This window comes from Lytechinus pictus, chromosome 13 (genome assembly GCF_037042905.1).
Source record: "Lytechinus pictus isolate F3 Inbred chromosome 13, Lp3.0, whole genome shotgun sequence".
Lineage (NCBI taxonomy): Eukaryota > Metazoa > Echinodermata > Echinoidea > Temnopleuroida > Toxopneustidae > Lytechinus > Lytechinus pictus.
In genome coordinates, this window is record NC_087257.1 from 13,505,132 (window position 1) to 13,530,487 (window position 25,356).

At 37.9% G+C, this 25,356-nt stretch overlaps 1 protein-coding gene across 1 annotated transcript; it reads left to right on the forward strand.

Annotated features, from left to right (window-relative positions):
- Positions 1–569: 569 nt before the first annotated feature.
- LOC129274539 (ficolin-2-like) lies at positions 570–12,658 on the forward strand. Its single transcript, XM_054911330.2, has 4 exons — positions 570–1,619; positions 9,226–9,371; positions 9,918–10,179; positions 11,246–12,658. The coding sequence occupies exons 1-4, from the start codon at positions 1,082–1,084 to the stop codon at positions 11,497–11,499; spliced, it is 1,200 nt and encodes a 399-aa protein (XP_054767305.2). The 5' UTR covers positions 570–1,081; the 3' UTR covers positions 11,500–12,658.
- Positions 12,659–25,356: the final 12,698 nt, after the last annotated feature.

Consider the following 25,356-nt stretch of genomic DNA (forward strand, 5'->3'; position numbering starts at 1 on the left):
TTTTTCTTTAGATACCCATCTTAATCATTGTTACCAAAAATGCTTAGAATATAATGAATTTTCAGCTCGCTCTCGGCACTCGCATTATCTGTGTTGAGATATGTATCCTCATGAGTTACTACAAACAGTCCTAAATTGGTACCTTTTTCCTGTTTTCAGGTCAGTATACAAAAAAATTGCAGCTCGCTCTTCGCGCTCGCATTATAATTTGTTGGTGAGATATGTGTCTATTTCTCATGATTCATATATATACACACGTACACACACCCTCATAAGGATGTGTGTGTATGTGTGAGGGTTCGTTATGGTGTGTGTGGGTGAGTTGTGTGATCGAGCGCCTTTGAAACGTTGATTCATGATTTTGCCCCCCCCCCCAATCTGAAAAATGGATCGACGCCCCTGCTAATCCGTAAATAATAAACCACCATAACCACTGCATGACAAATTATGATTGAGATATCCTTGTATTTTTATCACAAGAAAAATAGGTGGATATTTACCCATTTCCACTCACAATAATTGAACCATAATTAATTTATCAATCCCTCCTATCTTTTTTTTTTATTTATGATGTGTACAAATGTCATTTGCTAATCAGGATCAAATTATCTTCACCGACGTTTTGAACTCCCATGATGGTTCTGTTTTCACTGACGCGTTTCAAAGCCAGGAACCTACGGAGACCGGGATGTCACTCTCAATTGCTTTGATATCCGGTGTTAGCTCTTCCTGCCATCACAGAGTATGGGCATCGTTGTTTTGTGTTGAGACATGTTTTCTCCGGACGAGCAGCAACCCAGCTCACGTCACCGGGCATTGTACCATTCGAGATAATGGGGCCAAGTATATATTTTTGATGGCTAGCTATCTGTCCTTCGAAACTAGGTTTTAATTGGAAAGTGATTCAGTGATGATTGTTGGCTATTGTACTGGTTCTTACTCCTGACCATGTTCGCTGCGAGTATAATCTTTTGACATATTGCTTGAATATCATAACTCATAAGTCGGACTTGTCTCTGAGGCTCGTTCGGTGATCTTTAACCTGGATAGTTTCAGAGATAGGTCCTAGATCTCCTAATCAATGACAGCAAACATGGGCATGGGGCTTGTAGCCCAGATTGTTCTTCTATGTGCAGTTACTTGCAGTGCGCAGAACAACGAGACGACGGTCGAAGACTCTGAGAATCATATCAATAGAGTATCAGTTGACAATCAATATCAAGATCTTATCAATGTCACCACGAACGAAGAAAACATCCAAGAGTCGGTTGATAGCAATAGTCAGGAAAGGTTCGTCTGTAGGCCACATATCACAATTCAGGCGCCACCTCTGCCGGTGCCGATTTCAACAGAAAGCACTTGCGACTGTAACTGCAGCAGCAGCAGAAGGAACTCTGGTGATGTGAACACAGAGGAGAAGCAGACGGAAAGTCTGGTCCGACAGCTCCGGGAATTGGTACAGGAGTGTAGGGCTGGAGGGGATGGAGCAAGAGGAGTCGGTAGAGGGGACGGTGGCTGGACCCGTGGGTCGCAGGATGGTACCAGGATACTAGCCGAAGCTTTAGTGGACCTTGCTACTGTCCTCAAGCACTTCCAGACACCAGGAGTTCCTGTTCCAGGTAGTTACTTAATAAACGCAAGTACCTTACTCCAACATTTTTAGTATGCAAGTCATGTTACAGTGCTAAATCCATATCTGTTACGCATTCATATGGCTTGATTAAATATGAATCAAATTTTTTCTTATTACCAAACATTTCATGAAATCTTATTGATTTCTTTTGTTAAAAAAACCCCGAAAGATCATTCTTCTTATGCACATGAATTATATAAAGGATTTGTCAATTTTGCTTTTAACACGGTTAATCAGAAAATTCTATTGCAGTTTTCTAGAAAATAAACAAAAACTGAATTATTTGAATTCATTATGTTTAAAAAGATATGAAATATTTTGATCGTTGTGACTGAATTCATGAATGTTGATGACTAGAATTGTGAATATATAGTGATTTTATCATAATCCACAGAGACCTATCTTACGTGATTTTTTTTTTCGACCACATTCAAAAAATATTTTCATGTTTGAAATGTTTGGAATGTTTTAAAATCCATATGTTATCTAACTTGATTGTTCTTTTATTCATTCCTGTGCAGTTTTATGAAAGGGAGACCCGTATTCACACATTTGGTAGGGGTGTGAACAGATAAATTACAAGAAAGATCGAATACAATATTATAATTTAGAAATGAAATTATATGGATAAGGAAAATGTGTATAAAACAGATAGGCCTATATAGCCCTCAGGGACTTTATATTGAGCCTTCTGTCACAATGAAGAGGAGAGTACAAACCATTGTTTTACCCATGTGTTTTTTTTTCATACATATGCAACAGTATATAGGCCAACGTCTATTGATAAAAAAACCAGTATTCAACAACATTTCATCAGTTAAAGGGGAATCCAGCCTTGGCCATAAAATGTTGTGTTGGGAAGGAGAAAATAAATTAAACAGAATGGTGAAAGTTTGAAACAAATCGAACAAGCAATAAGAAAGTTATAGCTGCTTTAAAATTGAGATCACTAATACTATGTAGATTTCAAATTGGCAACTGCGTAAGTAAATTATGACAAGGGGCAAGGACAACTTTCCCATAGGCCATGTACTTTATTATCAGGGATTTGTGGTTTTCTCCTAAGTACCCATTCCCCTGGGGCAGTAATCTAAATATAACCCAGGTAGTATATTGTTTTATGTCCTCATGAAAGAAAAATATAATTAAAAAAAAACTTTGGGGAAAAATGACATTTTAGCCATAATATGTATTGGAGTACATGGAAGAGTAGTCCTTGCCTTACATCACTATGACATCCCATATGCGGCCAATTTGAAGTCTCCATGGGTATAGTGATTACCAATATTTACAACTTTTAAAAATTCATAACTTTCTTGTTGTTTGTCCAATATTGTTCAAACTTTCACCTATCAACTTGTCTGATTTTTCTTTTCCTTATAAAATTAAGTTTTTACTTGGGTTGGATTCCCCTTTAATACATGCTTCTCCTTATCAATATCATCGTCAACATCATTATGTAATACCATCATCATCCTCACACATATTATCACCATAATAATAATAATCATCATCACCATCATTATCGTCATCATCATCATCATTTCCATCACCAAGATGATTGTGATTACCATTGTAATCATCGTCATTTCCACCATCATCATCGTCGTGATCATCATTATCATATATTCGTCATCATCTGATCATCATCATCGTCGTATTGCCTTTCTGAACCAAGCTTCAAAAGAACTCTCATGTCAAGATCATGTCCTGTGCAACAACCTAATTTTATTTCAGATTGATTCGGACCTGCATAGCATGCATTCTCTTCAGTTTTGGCGATCCCGATTTTATGTATTATGAAACAAACTCCAAACTTTTAACCCCAGATAGTCGTGAAAATGATGGTGTTTATTTTGACTCTCATTTCCCCTTTGGAGAGGAAGTTATTACGCTGGTGGTATAGATTGATGGTTCAAATACCTTCCGTTGTACTATATTAGCAATCCAACGAAGACCCGAACTAAATGGTAGAGATTGCATTGAGTCCTCCATGGCAGGTTAAGAAGAATTGATGATTTACACATGAATTAAAGACCATTTGCTGTCAGTTATGTACAAGTCATTTTCCCCTGATATATTGGTTGATTGGTTGCCTATGCGCCCACCCCCCCCCCCCAAAAAAAAAAAAAAAAAAAAAAAACAGAGAAAGCAGAGCAGTTGAGAAATTGATTTACGGTTTTTGAATAGCATCTGTCACTTTGCATTTTCATATCAGAATTACAAAATCAGACAAACCGGTTTTGATACTTGTGTTTTCTGAGTACACCTCCTGTATCACCGGTGGTTGACCTTTGAATAATACAATTCACAGTAATTCACAACAATACAGTTCACACTGAGATGCAAATCAGATCATGTCATTCCAACCAAGCAAAATTTTGATGTTTTATTTTAATACCATGAATTCCGTAACAATCACAAATCGAAAGTGGTTTTGGGATAAGACATTTCTCATCATATAAGCTCCGAATGATAACAGATGCGGATTAAGTGCAGGGCCCTGGGAACGATTTTTTTTTGTGGGGGGTGCTGATGTAAATTTGAAAGGCAAAAAAAAACGCGCCCCCCCCCCCGCAAAAAAAAGGGGGGGTTCACTACAAAATGAAGGGTCATGTTTGTTCCATTTTTACATGGACTTAAAGAATACCTGGGGGTGTTTCCTGTGGAGAATAATACTCGCAGCACCCCCAAGGAAATTTTGGGGGATGCTTAAGCACCCCCGCTTCCCAGGGCCGTCATCTTGCCCAGAAATTACTTAATATTTTCAACAAACACTGCAAAAATACCGATGTTCATTTAACACCAGTCCGGTTTCTATATAGGAAAACACCAGAGAGGTGTTCAAACAGCACCAATTCGGCTTTAGGCTAACACCAGATAGGCATTTAAACAACACTTATCAGTGTTAAACCAATATCGGTTTGATTCTTAACTGGTGTTTTCAACACTTCCCTGATCGTGTTTTCCGATACCGGGCTGGTGTGAAATCAACACTGGTGTTTTTTCAGTGCACTAAATACAAGCAATGATAATATAGAAGAAAAGAAGGTATCACTACAGAGCAAGAACTGTACTACTGGTTGGTGTTCACAGAGGACCACACCGACCACTCCAGTGTCAAACTATAGTGTTAGCACAACAACATTGAATGTTAGAAACAGCACATTTGGTTGGTACTTTAACACTGTTAGGTGTTATATTAAGACTCTGGGATGTCAGATTAACACCTATGGGCGTGGACCTCTAAGTGTAATAGTGTAATCTGCAGACACAGACCCTGAAACTTTAATCAATGATTGGGTCTCCACGCAAAGACTAGCACAATTCAAAACATGTGTTTCAATTCGTGATCAAGAGGACCTTCAATCCACAATTTAAGGCATCATAGACTGCACATTCAGACCTTTTACCTGAGTGAATGGTTTCCACAGCAGATTATAAATGCTGTCATTTTCAGTTCTCACAGTGCACAGCACTGATAAAGAAAATAACCATCAATAAAAAGAAGACGAAAAATAGCAAGGAAATAGTAAATGCTCTTGTATTCTGGTAAGATAATAAAATAAGACGGGGAATTATAGATACACTTTTCACCAATGAACCCGAAGAAATAAGTTAAGCCATGATGGCAATTATGAAGATTTACAATATTATTGTTTCGGGTTAAAACCAGAATCCCCCCCCCCCTCCCATTCCCATACCTTCCGAGCTATTTTGGTTTCCTATTTTTTTACAGGTTACTCTAATGATTCTATAACTGGTAGGGTTATTCAAAGCGTCTATAGTGCTATTAGTAACAATATTTCAGAAGGTCAGAATAATCAGAAACTTCGATTGTCGTGTCATCAGGAATAATATGCCACTGATCTAGAAAAATAGTTAAACCGGAAATAATATCGGACATCCGTTGTCGGGTCAGATGTCATTCTTGTTTTTTGTACGGTTGTTTTTTGGATCTCCCAAAATAATGGTCTGCTTTCATAGGAGTTCAAATCAATGCCAAGGTACAACGATAGGTGTTATTGGGTTCTGAAATATCTTGACTGAATTTGAGGAAACTTTTATTTTTAGTGATATTTTAAAGTGGAACCACACACTAAAACCCAATATAAATATATTTCATTGAAAGGTTGTACGTTCAGAGTAGTATATCGGATATAACTGGATTTTCTACTCTATTAAGTAGGTACTCAGCAAAAACTGTGTTGTCAACCGGTGTACATTGAGGACCACACCAGTTATTTTACACCGGTGTTAAATTTACCTATATGTGTTATTACAACACCTTTGGTTGTTACATTTACACCCTTTGGTGTTATTTTCAATCTACAGTGCGTATAAAAAAAAAGTTTACACTTAGAAAAAATCCTGTAAAATTATACATTTGTAATATCCTGAAGATTTTTCCACATTTTAACATTGGTACAGATCCATTTAAGCAAATGACGATATAACTGTCGAAAAATATTTCCGCTTGAGTGAGCACCACTTACTTTTGAAAGGTTAGTGAAAATTGATTTGCGCAGAACTTTAAAATAGTTATGCAAATAAAAATAGACCTTAACCATGAAGAACACGTGAAATTAAGCCAGTAAATTTGATTTGAAGATATCTTTTACCTTTTTAAACTTGTTTCCTTGCCCAAAACACTTCGAATAGTGCATTGCGCCCCACCACACTCCCCCAAACACCAAGGCCATCGCGACGATATTTGCTTTACATGGAGCTGTGATTTGCATGAAATGGCTTTATAGGCTTGATATTTATTTTGTTAATCATTGTCAAGCTTGGGAAAAGTGCGGCGAAACAAGTATTAAACTGTTAAATGAAAAATGAAATGTCAACCCACTTTGAATGATAAAAATTTAGTGAAAAAATGCTAGAGATGTCTGATATAAACTTTTGTTCAGATTTAGTTATGTCTTCAGATCCAGCTGGCACAAAAAGGGTAAAGGTTGTGCTTACTAAGTGTTGAAATTTCAATTTGGGTGGCAGAATTGTTACAAAATGCTCTAATGTATCCGTTTTATTTCAATTGACTAAAAGTGTAAGGGAAATGTTTGAGAAATGTTACGCAGGGTAAGTTTGATTTCGACCTTTCCCCTTGACACAACGTGAAAACGATAATTTCTGCGCAAACAGATTTCTGCGACCTTTACAAAAATGGACAGTGCTCACTCAAGTGTAACATTTTGTCATAACCTTTAGTTTCATGGGATAGATGAGACCCAAACCCAAGAATATATGTGAAAAAACTACCCACATGTTTTATACTTTTTAATTCCCAGGGCTTTTTCAAAGTGTAAACTTTTTTTTGATACGCACCGTATAGGGTGCCCGATAGGGTAATTTTAACACCTCATGGTGTGGTCCTCTATTAACACCAACTGGTGTCAGTTTTAACACCACAGTTTTTACAGTGTACCGACATTTTTATCATTCCATTTATAGGGCCTGCACAATGAACATTAGGAAGTGTTCACATGTACAACGGGAACGCATTCAAGAACACATCAAATTAATGTATTGAAAATGCTCGTCAAAAGACAATGAACAACTGGGAGTTCTCTGTCGAAATTTGTTGAACCGGAAGAGCATGTTTCGTCCTACGTTTCGGAGCTGACGAAAAATTGCAAATATGTCGTTTGTCCACGGGAGAGTCGATCCAGTCACCAATTTTCGACAAAGGCTTCATTGTCATTAAATGGATGGTCCAGGCTGAAAATATTTATATCTGAATAAATAGAGTAAAATCTAAAGAGCAAAATGCTGAAAATTTCATCAAAATCGGATATTGAATTTTTAAGTTTTTCAATATTTTGTGAAAACAGTTATATGCACATCATCATGAATATTCATTACGTTGGCTGATGATGTCACATCACCGCTTTCCTTTTTCTTATGCTATTACATGAAATCATAAATGTTTCACGATTTCATACATGTGTAAATGATGTGTCTCCATTATGATGAAATAAGTTGTGGCAATAAATAACTAATATGCACTTAATCAGTTGTCAATCCAATTGTTTTAGTTCTTGGTATAAAAATTTTGAATAAACCTTATTTCATATAATAAAATACAAAAGAACAAGTGGGGCTATATGGCATCATCAGCCCACCTAATGAATATTCATTAAGACATGCCTATAACTGTTTCACCGAAATAATGCAAATCTTTCAAATTCAATAACTTCGTTATTTGTTATCTGATTTTGATGAAATTTTCAGCATTTTGCTTTGTGAATTTTATTCTATTAATTTAGATTTAACTATCTCCAGCCTAGTCCATCCCTTTAAGGTTATTTGACAAACGCACTTCCTAAGTTCTTGGATATGTCATATGTCGTGGAAACGCTATTGGTGTTAAGTTCCTACTCGAACTAGGCTTACACTACATAAACGCCGGTGTTAATTTCATACCAGCCTGGTACCGGTCTTCACCAGAGAGGTGTTGAAAAAACACTGGTTTGGCGTTAGGCTAACAGCAATTTGGCATTAAAGAATCACCAATTAGTATTAAACCAATATCGGTTTGATTCTTAAATGGTGTTGTTTCAACACCTCTCTGGTGTACAGTGTATGCTCCTGACCGTGTTTAGTTGGCCAGTTTGTATAGACAATAGTCATTGCAGCCTATCTTCAATTTGGTCAATTTTCCTTATTCCCTTAAAAATATTTATTTACATGTATATACATTTCTATTATCCCAAGTGTGTGGGTAGGTGTGTGTATACACGGGTATGTACACATGGGTGCTAGGGTGTGTCATAATTAGCAGAACCTTACGTCTCATGCGGTTTTTATATTCGGTCGGCATACGAAAACACCCTTATATGCATCATTTAGTTTTGTTACCCCCATAATCATACTGCCCGATACAGCGTTCGGTGTTTAGACCTTTATTCTAATTGTTATGCGAATTGAAAGCCAGAAAGCCTTAACCATTGTCAAGGTCAGGCCGTCCGAGGCAATACTTCGCTGCCAGGGGCCAAGGGCCCAGGACAAAGGACTTGGCAATTGACATTGCTCATGGACAAGACTAAGCTAGGTCCGTCTCAAGTCAAGGTCGACTTAGTGCTTAAAAAAAGACAGAAACTTGCATTCGGGTTATCGCCTTTCAGAAAAGCATGGTCGCTTACTCTCCAAATTAGTCATAAACTTCATTCTGGCAACACTAGCGGGTGTTCATTAGAACATGTAGAATGAAAAAAAAAATGGAGATCAGGAATGCTAATTGTCCTTGAATATTCTCGAGGCGTCGATCATCACTTGAATTTACAAGACCAATTTTCCATGATATAATGTGTCATTCAATACACCGTATACGTGACATTATCATGCTATAATCATCATCTTCATCACCATCATCGTTACAATTACTTATCCACTCGCCATATAGAAAGCGAAGGTGATACGCGTTTAACCAATTATAGCAAGAATCGTGATCACGGTTGTAATTTGTTTTCTTCTTGCAACTAAACTTATCGTTCTCCGTTCATTTCTATATTCATGATATTGATTTATTGAATAATAACTGATTTACATGATTCAGAATGTTTTGTTTTTCCTCATGTATATCTTCACAGGTTCAATTATATCTTTACCCAAGGATTGCTCCGAGGTTCTATCCAGAGGTGCCACAAATAGTGGGGTATACACCATCCAAACCTTGGACTCTGGAAGACCATTCCAGGTTTACTGTGACATGGAGACGGACGGAGGGGGCTGGACGGTAGGTGCTTTGGTGGTCTGCTCTCTCGAATTTATTCATTAACCAGACATTCGTTTAAGTTCGCCCATCGATATTAATTAATTTTGGAAAGATACAGGTTTAGTGTTATAATAATAATAAGGTTTTTTTTTACCCATGGTAGCCACTTCGGTTAGGAAACTGCTCTACCAGCGGGCCCTGCATAACGAAATAATGTTATTATTACCTTTCTCCAATCTAAATGCTGAGCGCTATAGCAAGAAGGCAGAAGGCCATTTTTTAAAGTCTTTGGTATGAGTATGACTCGGCCGAGGATCGAACCCAAGACTCCCTATCCTGTGGAGACGCTCTACCACTGAGCCACCATGCCCGGTTATGTTAGGGTTGTGAAAATGATTATTTGGTTCAGGGTGATGTACATGATTGTAAGGAATATGATAAATGTTGGGTTTGAAGTTAGGGTTTGGTGTGAGGATAGATTTTAGATATTTCTTGACAATTTTTAATATTCTTTCCTGACCATTCCACTGGACAATATAAAATGATTCTTTACCACAACTTTTATAGGTTCTACAAAAGCGACAGGACGGTTCGGTGGATTTCTTCCGGGGCTTTGCGAGCTACCGACGGGGCTTCGGGTCTTTGGATGGGGAATTCTGGCTCGGAAACGACCAAATCCATCGCCTAACTTCCCAAGACGAGTACCATCTGAGGATAGATCTGGAAGATTTCAACGACGTGACAGTTTTCGCAGAGTACCGTGTGTTTAGAGTTGCTGATGTTAACGAGGATTATAGAGTCACTGTAAGCTCTTACCATGGCACCGCCGGTAAGTCACAACGAGTTGAATATTAATTGCTAATGGTGTCTCGCTAAGTGGCGAATGCTTGCGGACGAGACAAAATGGGATTTCTCCCTTTCTCAAGGTTTCGTAAAAAGAATCAAAGTCCTCTCAAAAGAGGTTGTGAAATCGTTCTCAATTACAGTTTCCATTAATTGTCGCAGAGAATTTCTGAACAAGCAAAATATTTTTTTGCGAGTGTATTTCCCGCAAAGTTTGCTAGCATTTGCAAAATAGTCAAAATTATTGTAAGACAGAATCGCTGAAGTTGATGTTGATTCGCCAATGCTAGCGACCACGTGGCCACATGGGTCCTAAATGAAAACAAGACAGTGTGGAAGGAATTGCGTCGAATGTTTGCGAATGAATAATTGTCTATTCGGAACAGTTCTCAAATAGTTTTTGATGTCGGCAACGAATAGTCGACATCGGTTACTACATTCGTCAATATGACATGTAGGCCTATGATGGCGAATACAGCCCCACGATCATTCGTTCCTCGGTGACCTTTGAATCTGGGTCTTCGGAACCTGGGGAAGTGGAATGGGGCATGAAAGTTCTTCCACGTTGGCTCATATTACATGTATTATGCACTCTTTTATGCTGCGTTACTTTCTTCCGAATATTCAACATTTGATGACAATTTCGAATATCTCCTATTCCGTTCTAAATCGGGATCAACCATGTGAATCTATGTCTTTCCCACGACGTGTCCTTTAAATGTTAATTTCCCATAGGCTTCAATGTTTAACAGAAGAATTTATAATGTTAGCTGACTATTGGTTACCTCCCGGGTTACCTCTTCGGACTTTTGTTTTCAGAATCGACTCAAGTTCGAAAAGTTATTAGGAACTAGTTTGTGCTAAAATTAATGGTCAAAAAGTGTTAAATGATCAAAATATATATGATTAACTTTTTTTTCATTCTCATTTCGTTTCTTCTTTTGATCCATTCTGACACCACTGAAACCTTCATGCTCATTCACATTTTTCTTCACCGACATCATCGTCGTCGCCACGTTCACAACCGATGCCATCTTCGTCGAATCCGTCAGGTGACGCGTTCACGACACACAGCGGCCAGCCGTTCTCAACCAAGGACCGTGACAACGATAACTGGTCCAGCAAGAACTGCGCCCGGGAGTACCATGGTGCCTGGTGGTACAACTCTTGCTACTATGCCTCGCTTAATGGGGAATATCTGAGAGGGATATCGGAGAGTTACGGGACTGGGATCGTTTGGTATCAATGGCATGGCTATTACTACTCCCTTAAACGCACGGAAATGAAGATAAGACCGGCCGACTGATGTACCAACTACGAACTACGGAATAGAACTGATGATCTTTAAAGCACAAAATTAATAAACAGCATGTCAACAAGCTCCTCATTTTGTCACATTTTTTGACAAAAAAAAATACTCTGGAAAGAAAATGCACATAATAGAATCCCGAGTCTCCGTCTGAATAGCCATCTGTGTCCGACAACCTCATAAACTGATATATAGGCCTACACCCAACATGGCGTCATCTCCGTATCCAAATTTAGGCCTGCAACCTATCGTGTTCCAAGTGGCGTGACGATGAAAAAAATGCTGGTGATTGCCGGAGAATGATGAAGGAAAAGGCAACCAATTTTCCAGAATTGGCGATGTCTGGAGACCCAGTCACTGGACCACATTTGTTCACCTTTTCTGGACTCGGATGCATACGCAGCAGGCCGTCTGGATATTGAATGGTCTCGTACAAAATCTTCTTTGAAAGAGGGGGGGGGTGTAATTTCAAAAGAGTGCAAAAAAGAAGAAGGGACGATTGATTAAAAGTCCTAAACCGATTCCTGGACAGTTTCACCTAAACCAATCTTTGGAGTACGCAGGTTTTATTACTCTGTCTTACCAGAATAATAGTCCTATTTCTTGTAAGTCCATGCTAGTATGATAGACGGAATCGGTATGATTTTCATGTTTGCCCTCTCGGTATTCAAAAAGATTAGAATTAGAACTTGTAAGAGTTTCGATAGATTTTATCTGCAATTGCGATTGATCTGAAACTCATATCTCTTAACCACACAAATTTAGATCAATCGCCATTTGAGTTCAATATCAATCACTCGCAAATCTTTGTAAGACGGCCCATTGGTTTCAGTGACAGTACAGAGTGTGATAATTACGAAAGTATAATTTGGTTAAAAGAAAACTTTATTCCACCTTTGCAAATTAATAAACTTGCCCTCGTATATTATGTAACGTTATATGTTTCTACACTATCATGACTTCATTACCCAATAAACAAACAGGTATATACCTGATGTTAATTGCATGTGAGCTTTTAGAGCCCTTCGTAAAAAAGTTAACATTATCTCAACTCTTCGAACCCTAACTACTGACATTGCAATTAGTCTTCAAGTAATTTTTTGTAATTGATTATACATTTCTCTTAATTATTAAAACATACTTCAGTTCATAAAAAGTTTTGTGCGCTATGCATTTCTTTGTTTTCCTTTCTGATATTCACCGATAAAAGTCGGGTTACACCGGAACCAAATCAGCTGTGAATCCATCCAAATACACGTATTCGGGTGGTTCCGGGAGTCTTCTGTTCTCCCTCCGCGAATGCGAGAAAATTCAGGAAGGATTCGGGAACATTCGAATCCACCGAAACCATCCGAAATGGGCCGAATTTGACTAGAATTGGTCCGAATTCATCCCGGAGAATTCGGTTTTGGTGTAACCCTGACTTCAAGTGAGAATATATATCCTAGAGACTAGCCAAGGGTTTATTCAACATTGGGTGCGGGGTCAGAAATGTTTTAAATATTGGTCTTTCCATCCCGAACATTATAATGGTCGGTATGGAAAGAATACAATTTTTATTAGAAACTGCATACAGTTTCTGACCTCGATATCTTTAATGAAATACTAAGAACGGTTCATCATGATTGTAGGATCTTTAACATGAATATTTGCATCTATTGTATTGTGTTAATTTATGTTTTCACTTTTGTCTTTCCATGTTTACACGTTTATTTTCTTCTCGATCGCCTTACGTCATCCTAAGGAGATCGTACGATTGACAGGATTGTGTCTACGTTATGATTTACCCTACGAGGGTCTTAGACCAAATGTCAACGGTTTAATTATTTTCAGTTGGTCTAATGCCAACTCGTCTAATTATCACCTCGTCTACTATCATTGGGTCTACCATCAGTTCGTCCACTATCCACATGGTCTAATTGCCATTTCGTCCACTCACCATTTCGTCTAATAACCAGTTGGTCCGATAGCCATTTAATCCATATACCATTCGGTCGTATTGGACTAAGTGTTAATTGGGCGAAATGCATGAAAATGAAATAGATATTAGACCAACAGGATATGAGACGAAATGGTCACAGAGGAACTGGTGATTAGACGAAGTGATGATTGGGCCAAATGGTTATTGAACCATATGGTTGTTAGACGAAATGTTGATGGACAGAATGGTATCAGACTAAAATGAAGGTAGACTATACGATGAGTTGGCGAGTTCGAAATAGACGAATTGGCATTTACTATGTTAATGTGGCATTAATCATTAACAAAGTGCAACCATCGGTAAATGTAAATTAATTAAATCATTAAATAAAATTTGATATCCGAATACTTGTTCCTGGATCAAACTTTCTGTAATCCACCGTTGTGATGGCCATCAGTCTTAAATTGGCAACAATCCAATATAGAGTACCGAAGTGTGACGTCAGTTACCATGGCGTCATGACGGGCTGGTTCTAAACAGAGTCGCAGCTGACGATCGTTTGTACACATATGCATTTGCAAATGAGTACAGACGACTGAAAAATAGGTTGCAAGCGATCAAATTCCAATAGCAGCCATTTTGTCCTATGAGAAACACCCGCTTTCATTCGGCGGGTTCACATGTTTAGAACCAGGCCGCCATGGCACCATGGTAACTGAGGTCATCGCTTCGGTACTCTATTGGAATTCTTCTTCTACTTCCAGATATTCCCAGGACTGTTGAAGCTCGCTGTGAATTAAAAAAAATATATATATTTGAATTTCAACCGAAAAAATATACCTCAAACGGGTCATAAAGGGGCCGCGGAACGGTTTTCAAAGTGGGGGCTGACCATGCAAAAAATCACAATCATATGGTAATTACGTTTTTGTACACGGTTTTGGAAAAAAGTGGGGGGGGGGGCTGAAGCCCCCCCCCCCCCCCCCCCCGCTTCCGGGGCCCCTGAATAATGTGTTCCAAACAATGGCAGATGAACTCATGAATTCACATCTTCTAAATGATACATTTTGAGAACAGACCCCCCAAAATGATAGGGGCTGATTATCTCAAAGTGTTTTATCACTGCAGTTAGTAATATATTTTTGACCTTTACGATAAAAGAATTAACGATACCGGCAAAACGGATGGTTAGAGAGCAGGCAACAAAATGTATACGAAATGGAGTAAGAAGTGAAATCGACCAGTAATAGGCCTAGCACCCACATGACCTTTTCATCTGAAAACAACACTGATGTTAACGCAACCCAAATGTATAGCATTTTATTTTTCACGACTGATTATCCAAATCAAACATTTCCTTGCACCCAAAATGGCATAATCTGTATAATAAGCAACCATTAATGAATGACAATGCGGTAGTTGGGTGGTATTCTGATAATTCAACCTAAACCACACTTTTTATGGAATGCTGGACTTCATTATATTTGTTCTGTATTTGTGGAAATTTTAATATAACAATTAATTCATTAAAATTCACTCTACTTTCGTATTTTCCTATTATTCCCGTGTAACGGCTCAGATACTTTTTAGCCAATGTCTGCAACATGATACAAAATGTTTTAATAGGTGAATTACTTGACAACTGGTACCCCATAATTTAACCCAGGTTTAACCATGTTGTGGTAGGTCCATGGTTTAAAGGGATACTCCAGGTTGATGTTAATATGATTTGAGCAGATGAAGTAAAATAAGACAAACAAAACACAGAAAATTTGATAAAAATCGGACAAGGACTAAAAAAAGTTATGGCATTTTAAAGATTTGCATTATTTCGTTGAAACTGTTCTAGGCATGTCGACCTTATGAATATTTAATGAGCAAACAGATGATGTCATATCTCCACTTGTTCTTTAGTATTTAATTATATGAAATTAGGTTTATTCAAATTTTTCCTTCAAGAAACAAAAATATTGTAATAACAACTGATTAAGTGGATTACATATTTATTGCTGCAATTTATTTCATTACAAGGGAGACATATCATTCACTCATCTATGGGAAAAATGAAACAATTATGATTTCATGTAATAACATAATAAAATTGGACAGTGGGGATGTGACAATATCAGCCCATCTAATGAATATTCATGACGACGTGCATATTAAACACAATATATTGCCTAAATTTAAAATTAAATAACTTCGCTATTTGTTATCAGATTTTGATGAAATTTTCAGCATTTTGCTATGTGAATTTTACTCTATTTATTTAGATATAGATATTTTCAGCCCGGAGCATCCCTTTAACTGAACCATGGCTACCCGAATACCACCCAATATGTTTTGGTATCCTTACTACACATCGATCCTGTAAAGAATGGAAGGCAGACACATCTGAAACCGTCTAATGTCTCCAGGCAAGTGCCGTCGTTTTTACAAGGATTCGAAATACAATCTCCAGAGGCAGGCAGGAGTTCCACAGGATGTGGAAAAAGAGATAACATTTATTAAAGTCAGTGTCAATTATTACCACAAACTAATATCTCAATACGGATTAAAATCATCACAGTTTAGACACATTTCTATGGGTATTAATAAGTAAACGTAATTGTATCGTAGCATCATTTACATTGGTTACCGTTCCAGTTTTGAATCCAATTTAAGATTCTGTTACTGGTATAGGCCTATATGGACTTGATCCTTCATATATATATGGCAGTGTATCCTATTGCCGGACACCTTTATTTCAGTGCTTTAAAAATGACAACTAGAGGAAATACAATCAAGAAAAATTCGCACTTGCTATTCCAAATATTATGAAAATTATTAATATGATAAAATTATTTTATATTTACTAACCATTTTCTTTGCATCGCACTTGCCGCATACCCCTCCACGAAAAACAATTATTTTCGTGCGCGACAAATTACATCATGATTCCGGACGCGCGCCGGACGGGTAAAGATATCCTTGATTATAACGATGTAAGAATAAATTTCTGTGATTTTTTTCTTCTTATATCATATCATGAATAAATTCTAACTTTTTGTTTGCTTTTTTTATATCGAATTTGAGCAGATGTTGGTAATAAATTCGTGTTTGATAACTTAATTTATTTTTTATTTTTTGGTTAGCTGCATGTTTCATGGCACTTTCCAGTGCTCGTTCGTATCGTGACGCTCATCAAGTTCTATCGATGCGCAGCCGATCGTCGACGGCTCTACTCACGGTAAACCTCGCGCACGGTACCTTGAGAACTAGCCGTCGACGATCACCCACAATACACCTCACCTCATCATTCGATCGAAGGAGCCGACGAGATTGAAATTCGGCAAATCAGGCCCATATTTCCGTTAGAAAATATATCAATTCATTCAATTGTTAATGCAAAACTATGTTATATGATATTTTAAGCATTTTCTGTCATTTTAGAGATAAATAAGGAAGAAATTTGATTTTTTTCGCCTTGTTTTTGCAATCTTGTTCTATGTATTGATCTGTGAAAATGAATTGCGGAAGTCTTACGGTACGAAATTGTTTTCGAACGCATTTATATGCGCGTCCGGAATCACAATAGTGTCCGGTAATACAATACTTGACTATACTTAAATGATGTCGTTACTGTTTATAAGCCAGCAGCATTTTCGCTTTAAGAAAGTTTCGGAGCTGAAGAAAAATGTGAAATTATATCGTTCGTCCAGAGTCAAGAACGAAACTGCTGTTTAGATTCATCAGTTTTCGACACAAGCCCGAATTCACAAAGGTGGTTTTGAAAACCCACGGTTGAATCCATGGTTTATGCAGATTTCCTTTATGAATTACGCTTATTTTACCGCGTATCGGGCGCGAGTATAAAAAATGTCCAATGCTGATGCGCGCTTTTGTCACAGTGCGCCAAACTGACGCCTGTTACCATGGTTAGATACGCTATTTTATTCATGAGTCAACTGTTTGAAGAGTGGACTCATGAATAAAAACAGTGGACTCATGAATAAAATAGCGTGGATAACCACGGCAACAGGCCTCAATTTGGCGCACTGTGACAAAATTTTTGAATATACGCGGTAACATAAGCGTAATTTATACAGGAAATCTGCATAAACCATGGACTCAACCGTGGGCTTTCAAAACCGCCTTTGTGAATTCGGGCCATTCGAATGCATAATTTGGCAATACATTTTGAATGTTCTTGAGTCCGTCATTCGACGCGGAGCGAAATTCTGAGATGAAGATGTAGCGATAAAATGAGAAATAATTGGATCATCAATGTGCCTACCTGGCATACCACACCTAAGGTTGTTGATAACGTCTGGATTACATGTCATACTTGGTGATGCAGCCTTAGTTACTAGAGAAATAGTCTCTCCGTTTTCTGGCATTCTGGTAATACCACAGATGACTGAAGTGTCTGGACAGGAGTGTTTATTGCATCCTCCGGGTAATATATCTCCTGAAATTGTGGGAAGAAAGTAATTTTATCAATAAAAAATAGGGAATAAATCATAACAATAGAATTAGAAAAGTGATGATTTTCCGCAGAGATTTAGATCTAGGCCTATGCCTATGGTGTTGTCATGGTTAACCTTCAATATCCGACTTGGGTGACGCATTGCATAACGCAATAGTGCCTCGCAATTATGGGCTCAACCGCAGTTTAAATTGTGGTTATTGCTCTAGTCAGGCCTATAATAAATGATACGAAATCTTAAGCCCCAGTCACATAAGCACGGATCTTCAAGGATCCACACGGCAATGATCCGGGGAGGTCAGTGATCATGGTGATAGTTTTGCCCCGGAATGAACGTCGGCGAGCGTTGGTGACTGTACACACGGTATTTACACATGAATCCACATGGACCATACTGGCAGAGCACGGAGACTACACGGACCAACACGGTAGCTACACCGCGGTAGCTACATGGACCATATTGCTTGGCCAACATGGCAGTCCACTGCTGACGCCGGATGTTGTCGATCTCCCCAAAACTGTTCCATTGGCCTCCGGGGCGAGCTAACCTCAACAGATCGCCAGCCAAGGATGCCCAGGGAATAGGATATCTCCCCCGGATCAATACGGATCTGATCCGAGATGATCAGGGCCCCGTCTTACAAGAGTTGCGATTGATCCGATCAACCACAACTATGGACAGCCAGTAGTGTCAACATCTAAAATGCAAATTTGTTCAAAGTATTTTCTAGATATGACATATACTCATGTATACATTCATCGCTCTCTTCAAGATTCAGTGTGATTCTTTTTGTTTACTAGGGACATTGTGCAAATTTCTTGAAGAAAAAATTATGACAATCATGGATTTCCATATACTTGAGGTTGATCGGATCAATCGTAACTCTTTGTAAGACGGGGCCCTGGTGTCTAAAGCCCCGTTTACACCTTCACGGATCCAACATAGATCATCCTGGATTGTCATATCTGGGGTCATCCGTGGACAGTCCGGGATAACCGTGTACACACCGGCTACTCATCTGGCGCCATCTTTGATGTAGCGGCATATCCGGGAGAAAAATTGAAGATGTTCCAGTTTTTATCCCGGAGTACGCGGACGGATAATCATCCGTGTAGACCGTGTTCATCCTTGTAGCCACCTTGTACATCCGTGTAGCTACCGAATGTATCCGGGAGGCTCCTTCAAGAACCGGGAGGTCCTAATACCGGCTATATCCGGGTAGATTTTGTTCCATTGTTTGTGTACATGAACAATAATTCGTGTTCTTGGCCATGTCTATGTATGCTTCAGATGTTGCAAAAATGAAAGAAACTTCAATCTTGGCCAATGCTCGAGAAATATCCCAGTAGAGACCGTAAGCCACCGTGAAGGTCTGTGTAATTAAGGACCCAGTAACGTCCGTGTATTCCATGTGGACTACTCGTAGCTTATCAAGCTGATCCCTTACGCTACCGCGTCTATTTAGCTTCCTTGTAGAAACCGCACATTTCCTACTTTTCCGTGTACATACCCAGCTAAATCCGGCAATAATATTGTAGAAAAATATCAATTTGGCACCCAGTATCACCATGGACTGAGATCCGTGATGAGCCATGTTGCATCCTTGAAGGTCACAGTAAAAGGGGCTTAACTGTGGCTTTTCTTTTGCCATAACGACGATTACTTTGAAGCTTTAAACGAATAATTATGCCCTTTTACTTGACAGAACATTGTTTCACCATCACCCTTTAACACCTATTGTATATTGATGAAGGGCGACCGGGAACGATATTTTTAATAGGGGGCGCTGGATTTAATTTGACAGCCCCCCCCCCCCCCCCGAAAAAAAGAAGATTCAGTACACAGATAAAAATTAAAAAGAAGGAGAAGGGAATTTAAGTCCAGAAAATAATTTACAAGCAAAAAAAAAAAAAAAAAAAAAAAAGAGGTTTTCACTATACAAATTGAAGGTGATTTTGGTTTAATTTATGACATTTTCGGCTACTTGGCTACTCAGACCAACAGGCGCTAAAATATGGGAGTTGCTGCCACACTGTTTGGCGTTCAACAATTCAAAGGATAGAGCCTTGTCGATATGGCGCTGCTCAGTGGCTCCCGGACCCACGATCAATTTTGGGCAAAAGTAATATTCGGAGTATTTCTACATAAGATTTCATTTCGATCAATAAAACGTGGATTTTCATTTCTTTGTTAACATCTTCCCTCTTTTTCAACTTCAAAACTTACATTTGCAATATACTTACCAGAACATACGCAGAAAATAGTGATAAATGCTTTAATCAACCTCATAAACGTCATTTTGCTGAAGTTATATCGAGTTAGGCTTTACGTGTATTAATCCTTATTCGATAATAAGCGATTTTACTACTCTGGTGCTTCTTTTATATTGATGATTTTATTGCTTTTGTGTGACAATGAACACGGCTGTAAAGCGTCAAGAAGAAAATAATAAAGCAGGCGCGGATCCAAGGGGGGGGGGGGATGGGCGAGCCTGCCCCGCCCCCTATTTTTTGGCAACCAAAAAAAAATGCCCTTTTAACTTGAGAGAAAAGCTGAAAAAAGAAAGGAAAGTACGGAGGAGGTATTATACCCATGTTTAATTTACGGCCTTGTAACGGCCGACCCGATCCCCACAGGCCTACTCGCAGTGGCACCGCATTTTGTTGGTTCACGTGGAAGCAAACCACGCTACCGCAACTGCGCGCGCATTAAGACATTCTACTGCACATGGGTCTCCTGCACTCCATCAACGGCCGATTGGCTCTGCATAGGATTACCAATCATAATGCGCACAAGTAGGCCGTAAAACAATATTTAAAAATGCTTAAAACGACCGGTTTTCAGGCCTTAATATCAACAGGTTTCAAGCTCTCATTAATAATAGATTGATAAATAAGGTAACAGTTTCATGAATTCCTAATAATAATGAAATTGTCCCTTTTTCAGAATTGAAAGTTTCATCTCCCGCTTTAAGGATGAGGAATAGGAAATAGTCATTTTCATATGATGACAAAATGTCCTTGCAATTTTCTAAATGATAATTTTTATAAAAAATCGTCTCGCGCTTCGCGCTCGCATCATTTGTGAAGTACGATCCATATCCACTTCACAATTTTCCAGATCGCCATCACTTTTTTTTTTTCAGCTCGCGCATTATTGATTTTCATAATAAATGTATTTAGGATTCCCAGATTCTAGGTCTAAATCTCAAAAACACGCGCACACAATAGTTTGTTCTTTATTCAAAACGTGCTTGAATTATCCAGTTTTGTATCAGAATATCAAAATAAATTCTTCTCGCGCTCCGCGCTTGCATTATTAATGTAGGAAGATATCAAATTAGTCATCCTTTTCGTGATTTACGAAACATGAATAGTGTGTCCCATTTTTACGTCTAAATCTCATTTTTTTCGCTCGCGCTTCGTGCTCGCATGAAATGTTTAGTTTAGTTATATACCTATCCTATGCTTATAAAAAAGTGCTTAGAATGTCAAATTTTTAGGCCAAAATGTAAACAAAATCAGCTCGCACTTCGCGCTGGCATTATTTGATTGTTGAATTATGTACCGTTTCCATGGGTAACTGCAACAGTCCTTAGGGTCTGTTTTCCATCAGGCCAGAACGTATATTAAAAAATTTCTGCTCGCAATTCGCACTCTAGTGATTATTACATACTTATCTTGTTCACGATCACAATCATTGATCAGAATGTTCAATTTTCAGGAAAAAAATACATGAAATGTCCTAAAGAAAGAGTAGCTCGCGCTTCGCGTTCGTACTTTTCAATTAGGGCTTATATATGAGACTATTATTTATGTTGTTTTATAAGAATAAACTAACAAGTGAATGTCAGGACTACCCCTTCAAAGAAACAAACAAAAATCAACTTTGAGCGGCCGATCGGGGAAAATATGGGTAAAAAAAAAATTCGCACCCCCCCTATTGGCGAAAGCTGGATTCGCCCCTGTAAAGGGGGAAGGGATGGCGGTGAGGGGTGGTGTGTTACACTGCTTCCCCTTGCTTGTGTAGGCTGCCTGAAGCTGCGGCTACGATCTCCTCAAACGGATCTGCAATTAAAGTTGAAACAGTACACCATTGCAATTTTACTGCTATCTTTTTTTACTTCAAAGATGAAATATATTGCCCTGTATAACCCGAATGTATTTCAAAGAAAGGAAATACCTTATGATTAATGTCTTTAAAGCGTGTTTATTGTATAATTATCTTCATACGGCCTTCCTTTTCCATTGTGTTTTTTTTTTCGAAAGTAATATTAGAACTATAAAAAGTAAATAATGATTTTAGTGCAGATAATGAGATAGCCTTTATGTAAAAGAAAATATTTGACTTATCAGTTTATATAACTATTTCCTTTATATTCTGTGCTGCCAATTATGCTTGTTTTAGTATATTCTGTCTAGTTCATTTTTTTTATTTAGTTTATTTGATTTATTTTATTTAGTTTGATAATAACGAAGTTATTGCATTTCAAAATTTAACAATATTCTGTGTAAATATTTATGCATGCCGTCATGAATATTCATTAGGTGGGCTGATATCATCCCCTTCCATGTTCTTATGTTAGAACATGAAATCATAATCATTTCCATATTTTCATGCATGAATGAATGATTTTTCTTTTTAAACAATGATCATCTATGTCAGTTGTGGGTCATTTTTTTTTCATTCTAGGTTGATATATTTTGAATAAAATATTTAAAGTACAAAAGAATAAGCAGGGCTTGCTCGTTGAAAATGTCGTAACTTTGTTATTCCTTGTTCGCTTTGGGGGAAATTTTCAATGTTTTGTTTGCCTTATTTACTTATTTGTATAGACATATATTATATTCATCCTATAGAGTACCCCTTTAATACTCCTTGGTTTACCCCAAAATAATTGAGGCAGCTTGCACATGCTCTCATACAGAAAGAAGTGCTGATATTGAAAATATATTACATATATTATCATGATTATTTGCACCTTTTCAAATGCCAATTGTAGAAAACAACGCAGTAAACATCGTCATTTGCTAGTAATTAATAAATGAAAACGTCTCGGCTTTCTTGTAATCATCATGTCTGAAAGAAATAAAAATAAACATGATAAAGTGGCAAAAGTACAGTGCTTTTTACAAATAAAAAATTTTAAAAGTGATGTCAGCCTAAACATAAAACACTGGTATTAATTAAATATGAATTATTTGGAATGTAATAAATGGGAACACAATAAGAAGAATTTTTTATTACGTATCCGTGTTCATGCACGGTCACGTGCTCTGGAATGATAAAAACGATGAAATAAGAAATGGCATAAAGCAATGAGTATTGCACGTCACGTGCCAGTTGAATTCATTTGTTTTATTAAGGTTATATCACCTCTCTGGTTTATCTTTATTTCTCTTAATTTTAATGTTTTCGGCGTAAATGGCGCCATATCGCACCGGCCCTGCCCACACTCACACACACACACACATGAAACAAAAAAGTAAGACACTTCCTCTAAGCAGTGGAGGTCATTCGTGTCCATGAGGTTTCAAAAAAGCACCGTAAATAATAATTTGCAATGATTTGAAGACGCGCCGTATAATATAAGTAATTTTACAATTTTATTTTAGTCGCGCTATGCATTTCACTTGCAAAGGGTATATAGGGGATGTACCCAAGCCCCCGAAGCTACCGCCATTTTGTTTAATCCATTAGAAGCTAAAATAAGCCCTCATTAATATTAATTTCGTACGATGCTCCCTCGTCAACTGTGGTTTTGTACGTGTATTAGACAATACGCACATCAGCGCAATGACAAAGGTCAACTTGGCAAATTCATTAATGTATTCATTTTGTTACGCGCTCGTGACGCGAAGGATTCAGCGAATCAAGCAAGCGCAAATCTGAGACGATACGTTGCACTCTATAAAGTATCGATATCACAAGCGATATCACTTAAAAACAAAGCATTGTTTGTATTGCGTCTTATAGGCCTATGCTAATTTTAAAAGGGAAGATGAAAAGAGTAGATCAAGTCGTGATTAGGTAAAGAGGTCTCCAGTGCTTTTGCCATCCCCAAATTGTCACATGTTAAGATGTACAGCAATCTTTTAACAAATGTAAAGAATCAATATTAATTAATCAATATTAGGGGGGCCTACATTACACAAGCTCTGCTTTTCAGTTGGCACTCCCTCTCTTTCAATTATTTATATTTCGATTTGATAATTGTCTATTGTAATTTTATAATGTTGTCAATTTTTGTATGTACTTCAAATGTGATTATATGTTACTTTGTCAATTGTATCATAATTGTAAAAATGAAATTGAAAGTGGAAAATAAAATAATTGAATTGAATCTAGACTCTAAATAGCCGGCAGAGGCCGCCGAACGGATCAAAGGGGGCTGTTGCACTGACCCAAAAGTCTTGTTTTCTTTTTTTTCTAGGGGGGGGGGGGGCGGGTGGGGGCAGAACAAGGTTATTACAATTTTCACTGGTTGTGGTTACTGAAAAAAATAACTGTCACCACTAATAGAGTACATTTCTTGTTACAAATTTCGAGAAGCAAAAAAAAAATCTTTTGTTCAAGGTATAATACGTAAGGGGCCGGCCCCCTCATGGATCCCCGTGCCTGTTTTCTTCATATGGCGTCCGTTTCATAATGAATTACAGCTATTTAAACATCGCTGTTATTGTGATTACCGTGGTAACCTAGATTATGATTGGTTATAGCAGTTACCATCGTAGTTACCTACGATGGTAACGGCTATAACCAATCATAATTACCATACTTGTAACTCATGATGAAACGGGCCCCAGTTTATCATTTTTAATACGTTTCCTTTCCCCTTTATTCTCCAGCATTTCTTGCTCTGTTTTTCCATTTAATAATTTTCCCACTCACGTTATTTTGGTGCCGCCTTTCTCCTACATATATTTCCTTCTTCTTTTCCCACTTGTTATCTGTCTCCTGGTTTCCATAAATCTCGTCTTATTTCTCTTCCACCCCTTTGTTCCTACTTCCCACCATTCGTGCTCTCTTACCCCCCCCCCCTCTAAATTATCTCTTCATATGTGCCCCTCCATTTCTTTCTCATCTCTTTTCAACCCCCTTCTCATCACTCTTTCTCTTTCTCTCTCGATCTCCATCTCATTTTGAATTTTGCCAATTCCAAATCCCTTTCATTTTAGCTCTGTACAAATACTATATGAATACAAATGAAAGACATGAAGAAATGTTTTGGTTAGTTGTGAATTTTATTAATAGCCAGAAAAAAATATCACATTATCAGAGGATTTAGCCTTACTTTTTTTCTTAAGCGTATGTTAATACTTTGAATCGAACGAAAATGTTTTTTGTATGCAGGGGCAGCGATCCTGGGGGGCACAGTTCCCCCTACTTTTTGAAGCACTGAAAAGTGCCTTTAATTTTATGTAAGAAAAATGCCCCCTCACGAACGTGTACTGTGTCCCTTTC

Coding starts and splice junctions, on each gene's coding strand:
- LOC129274539 (XM_054911330.2), top strand. CDS start 1,082: ATGACAGCAAACATGGGCATGGGGCTTGTAGCCCAGATTGTTCTTCTA. Junction 9,372..9,917: donor CGGACGGAGGGGGCTGGACG/GTAGGTGCTTTG, acceptor CAACTTTTATAG/GTTCTACAAAAGCGACAGGA. Junction 10,180..11,245: donor CTCTTACCATGGCACCGCCG/GTAAGTCACAAC, acceptor CGAATCCGTCAG/GTGACGCGTTCACGACACAC.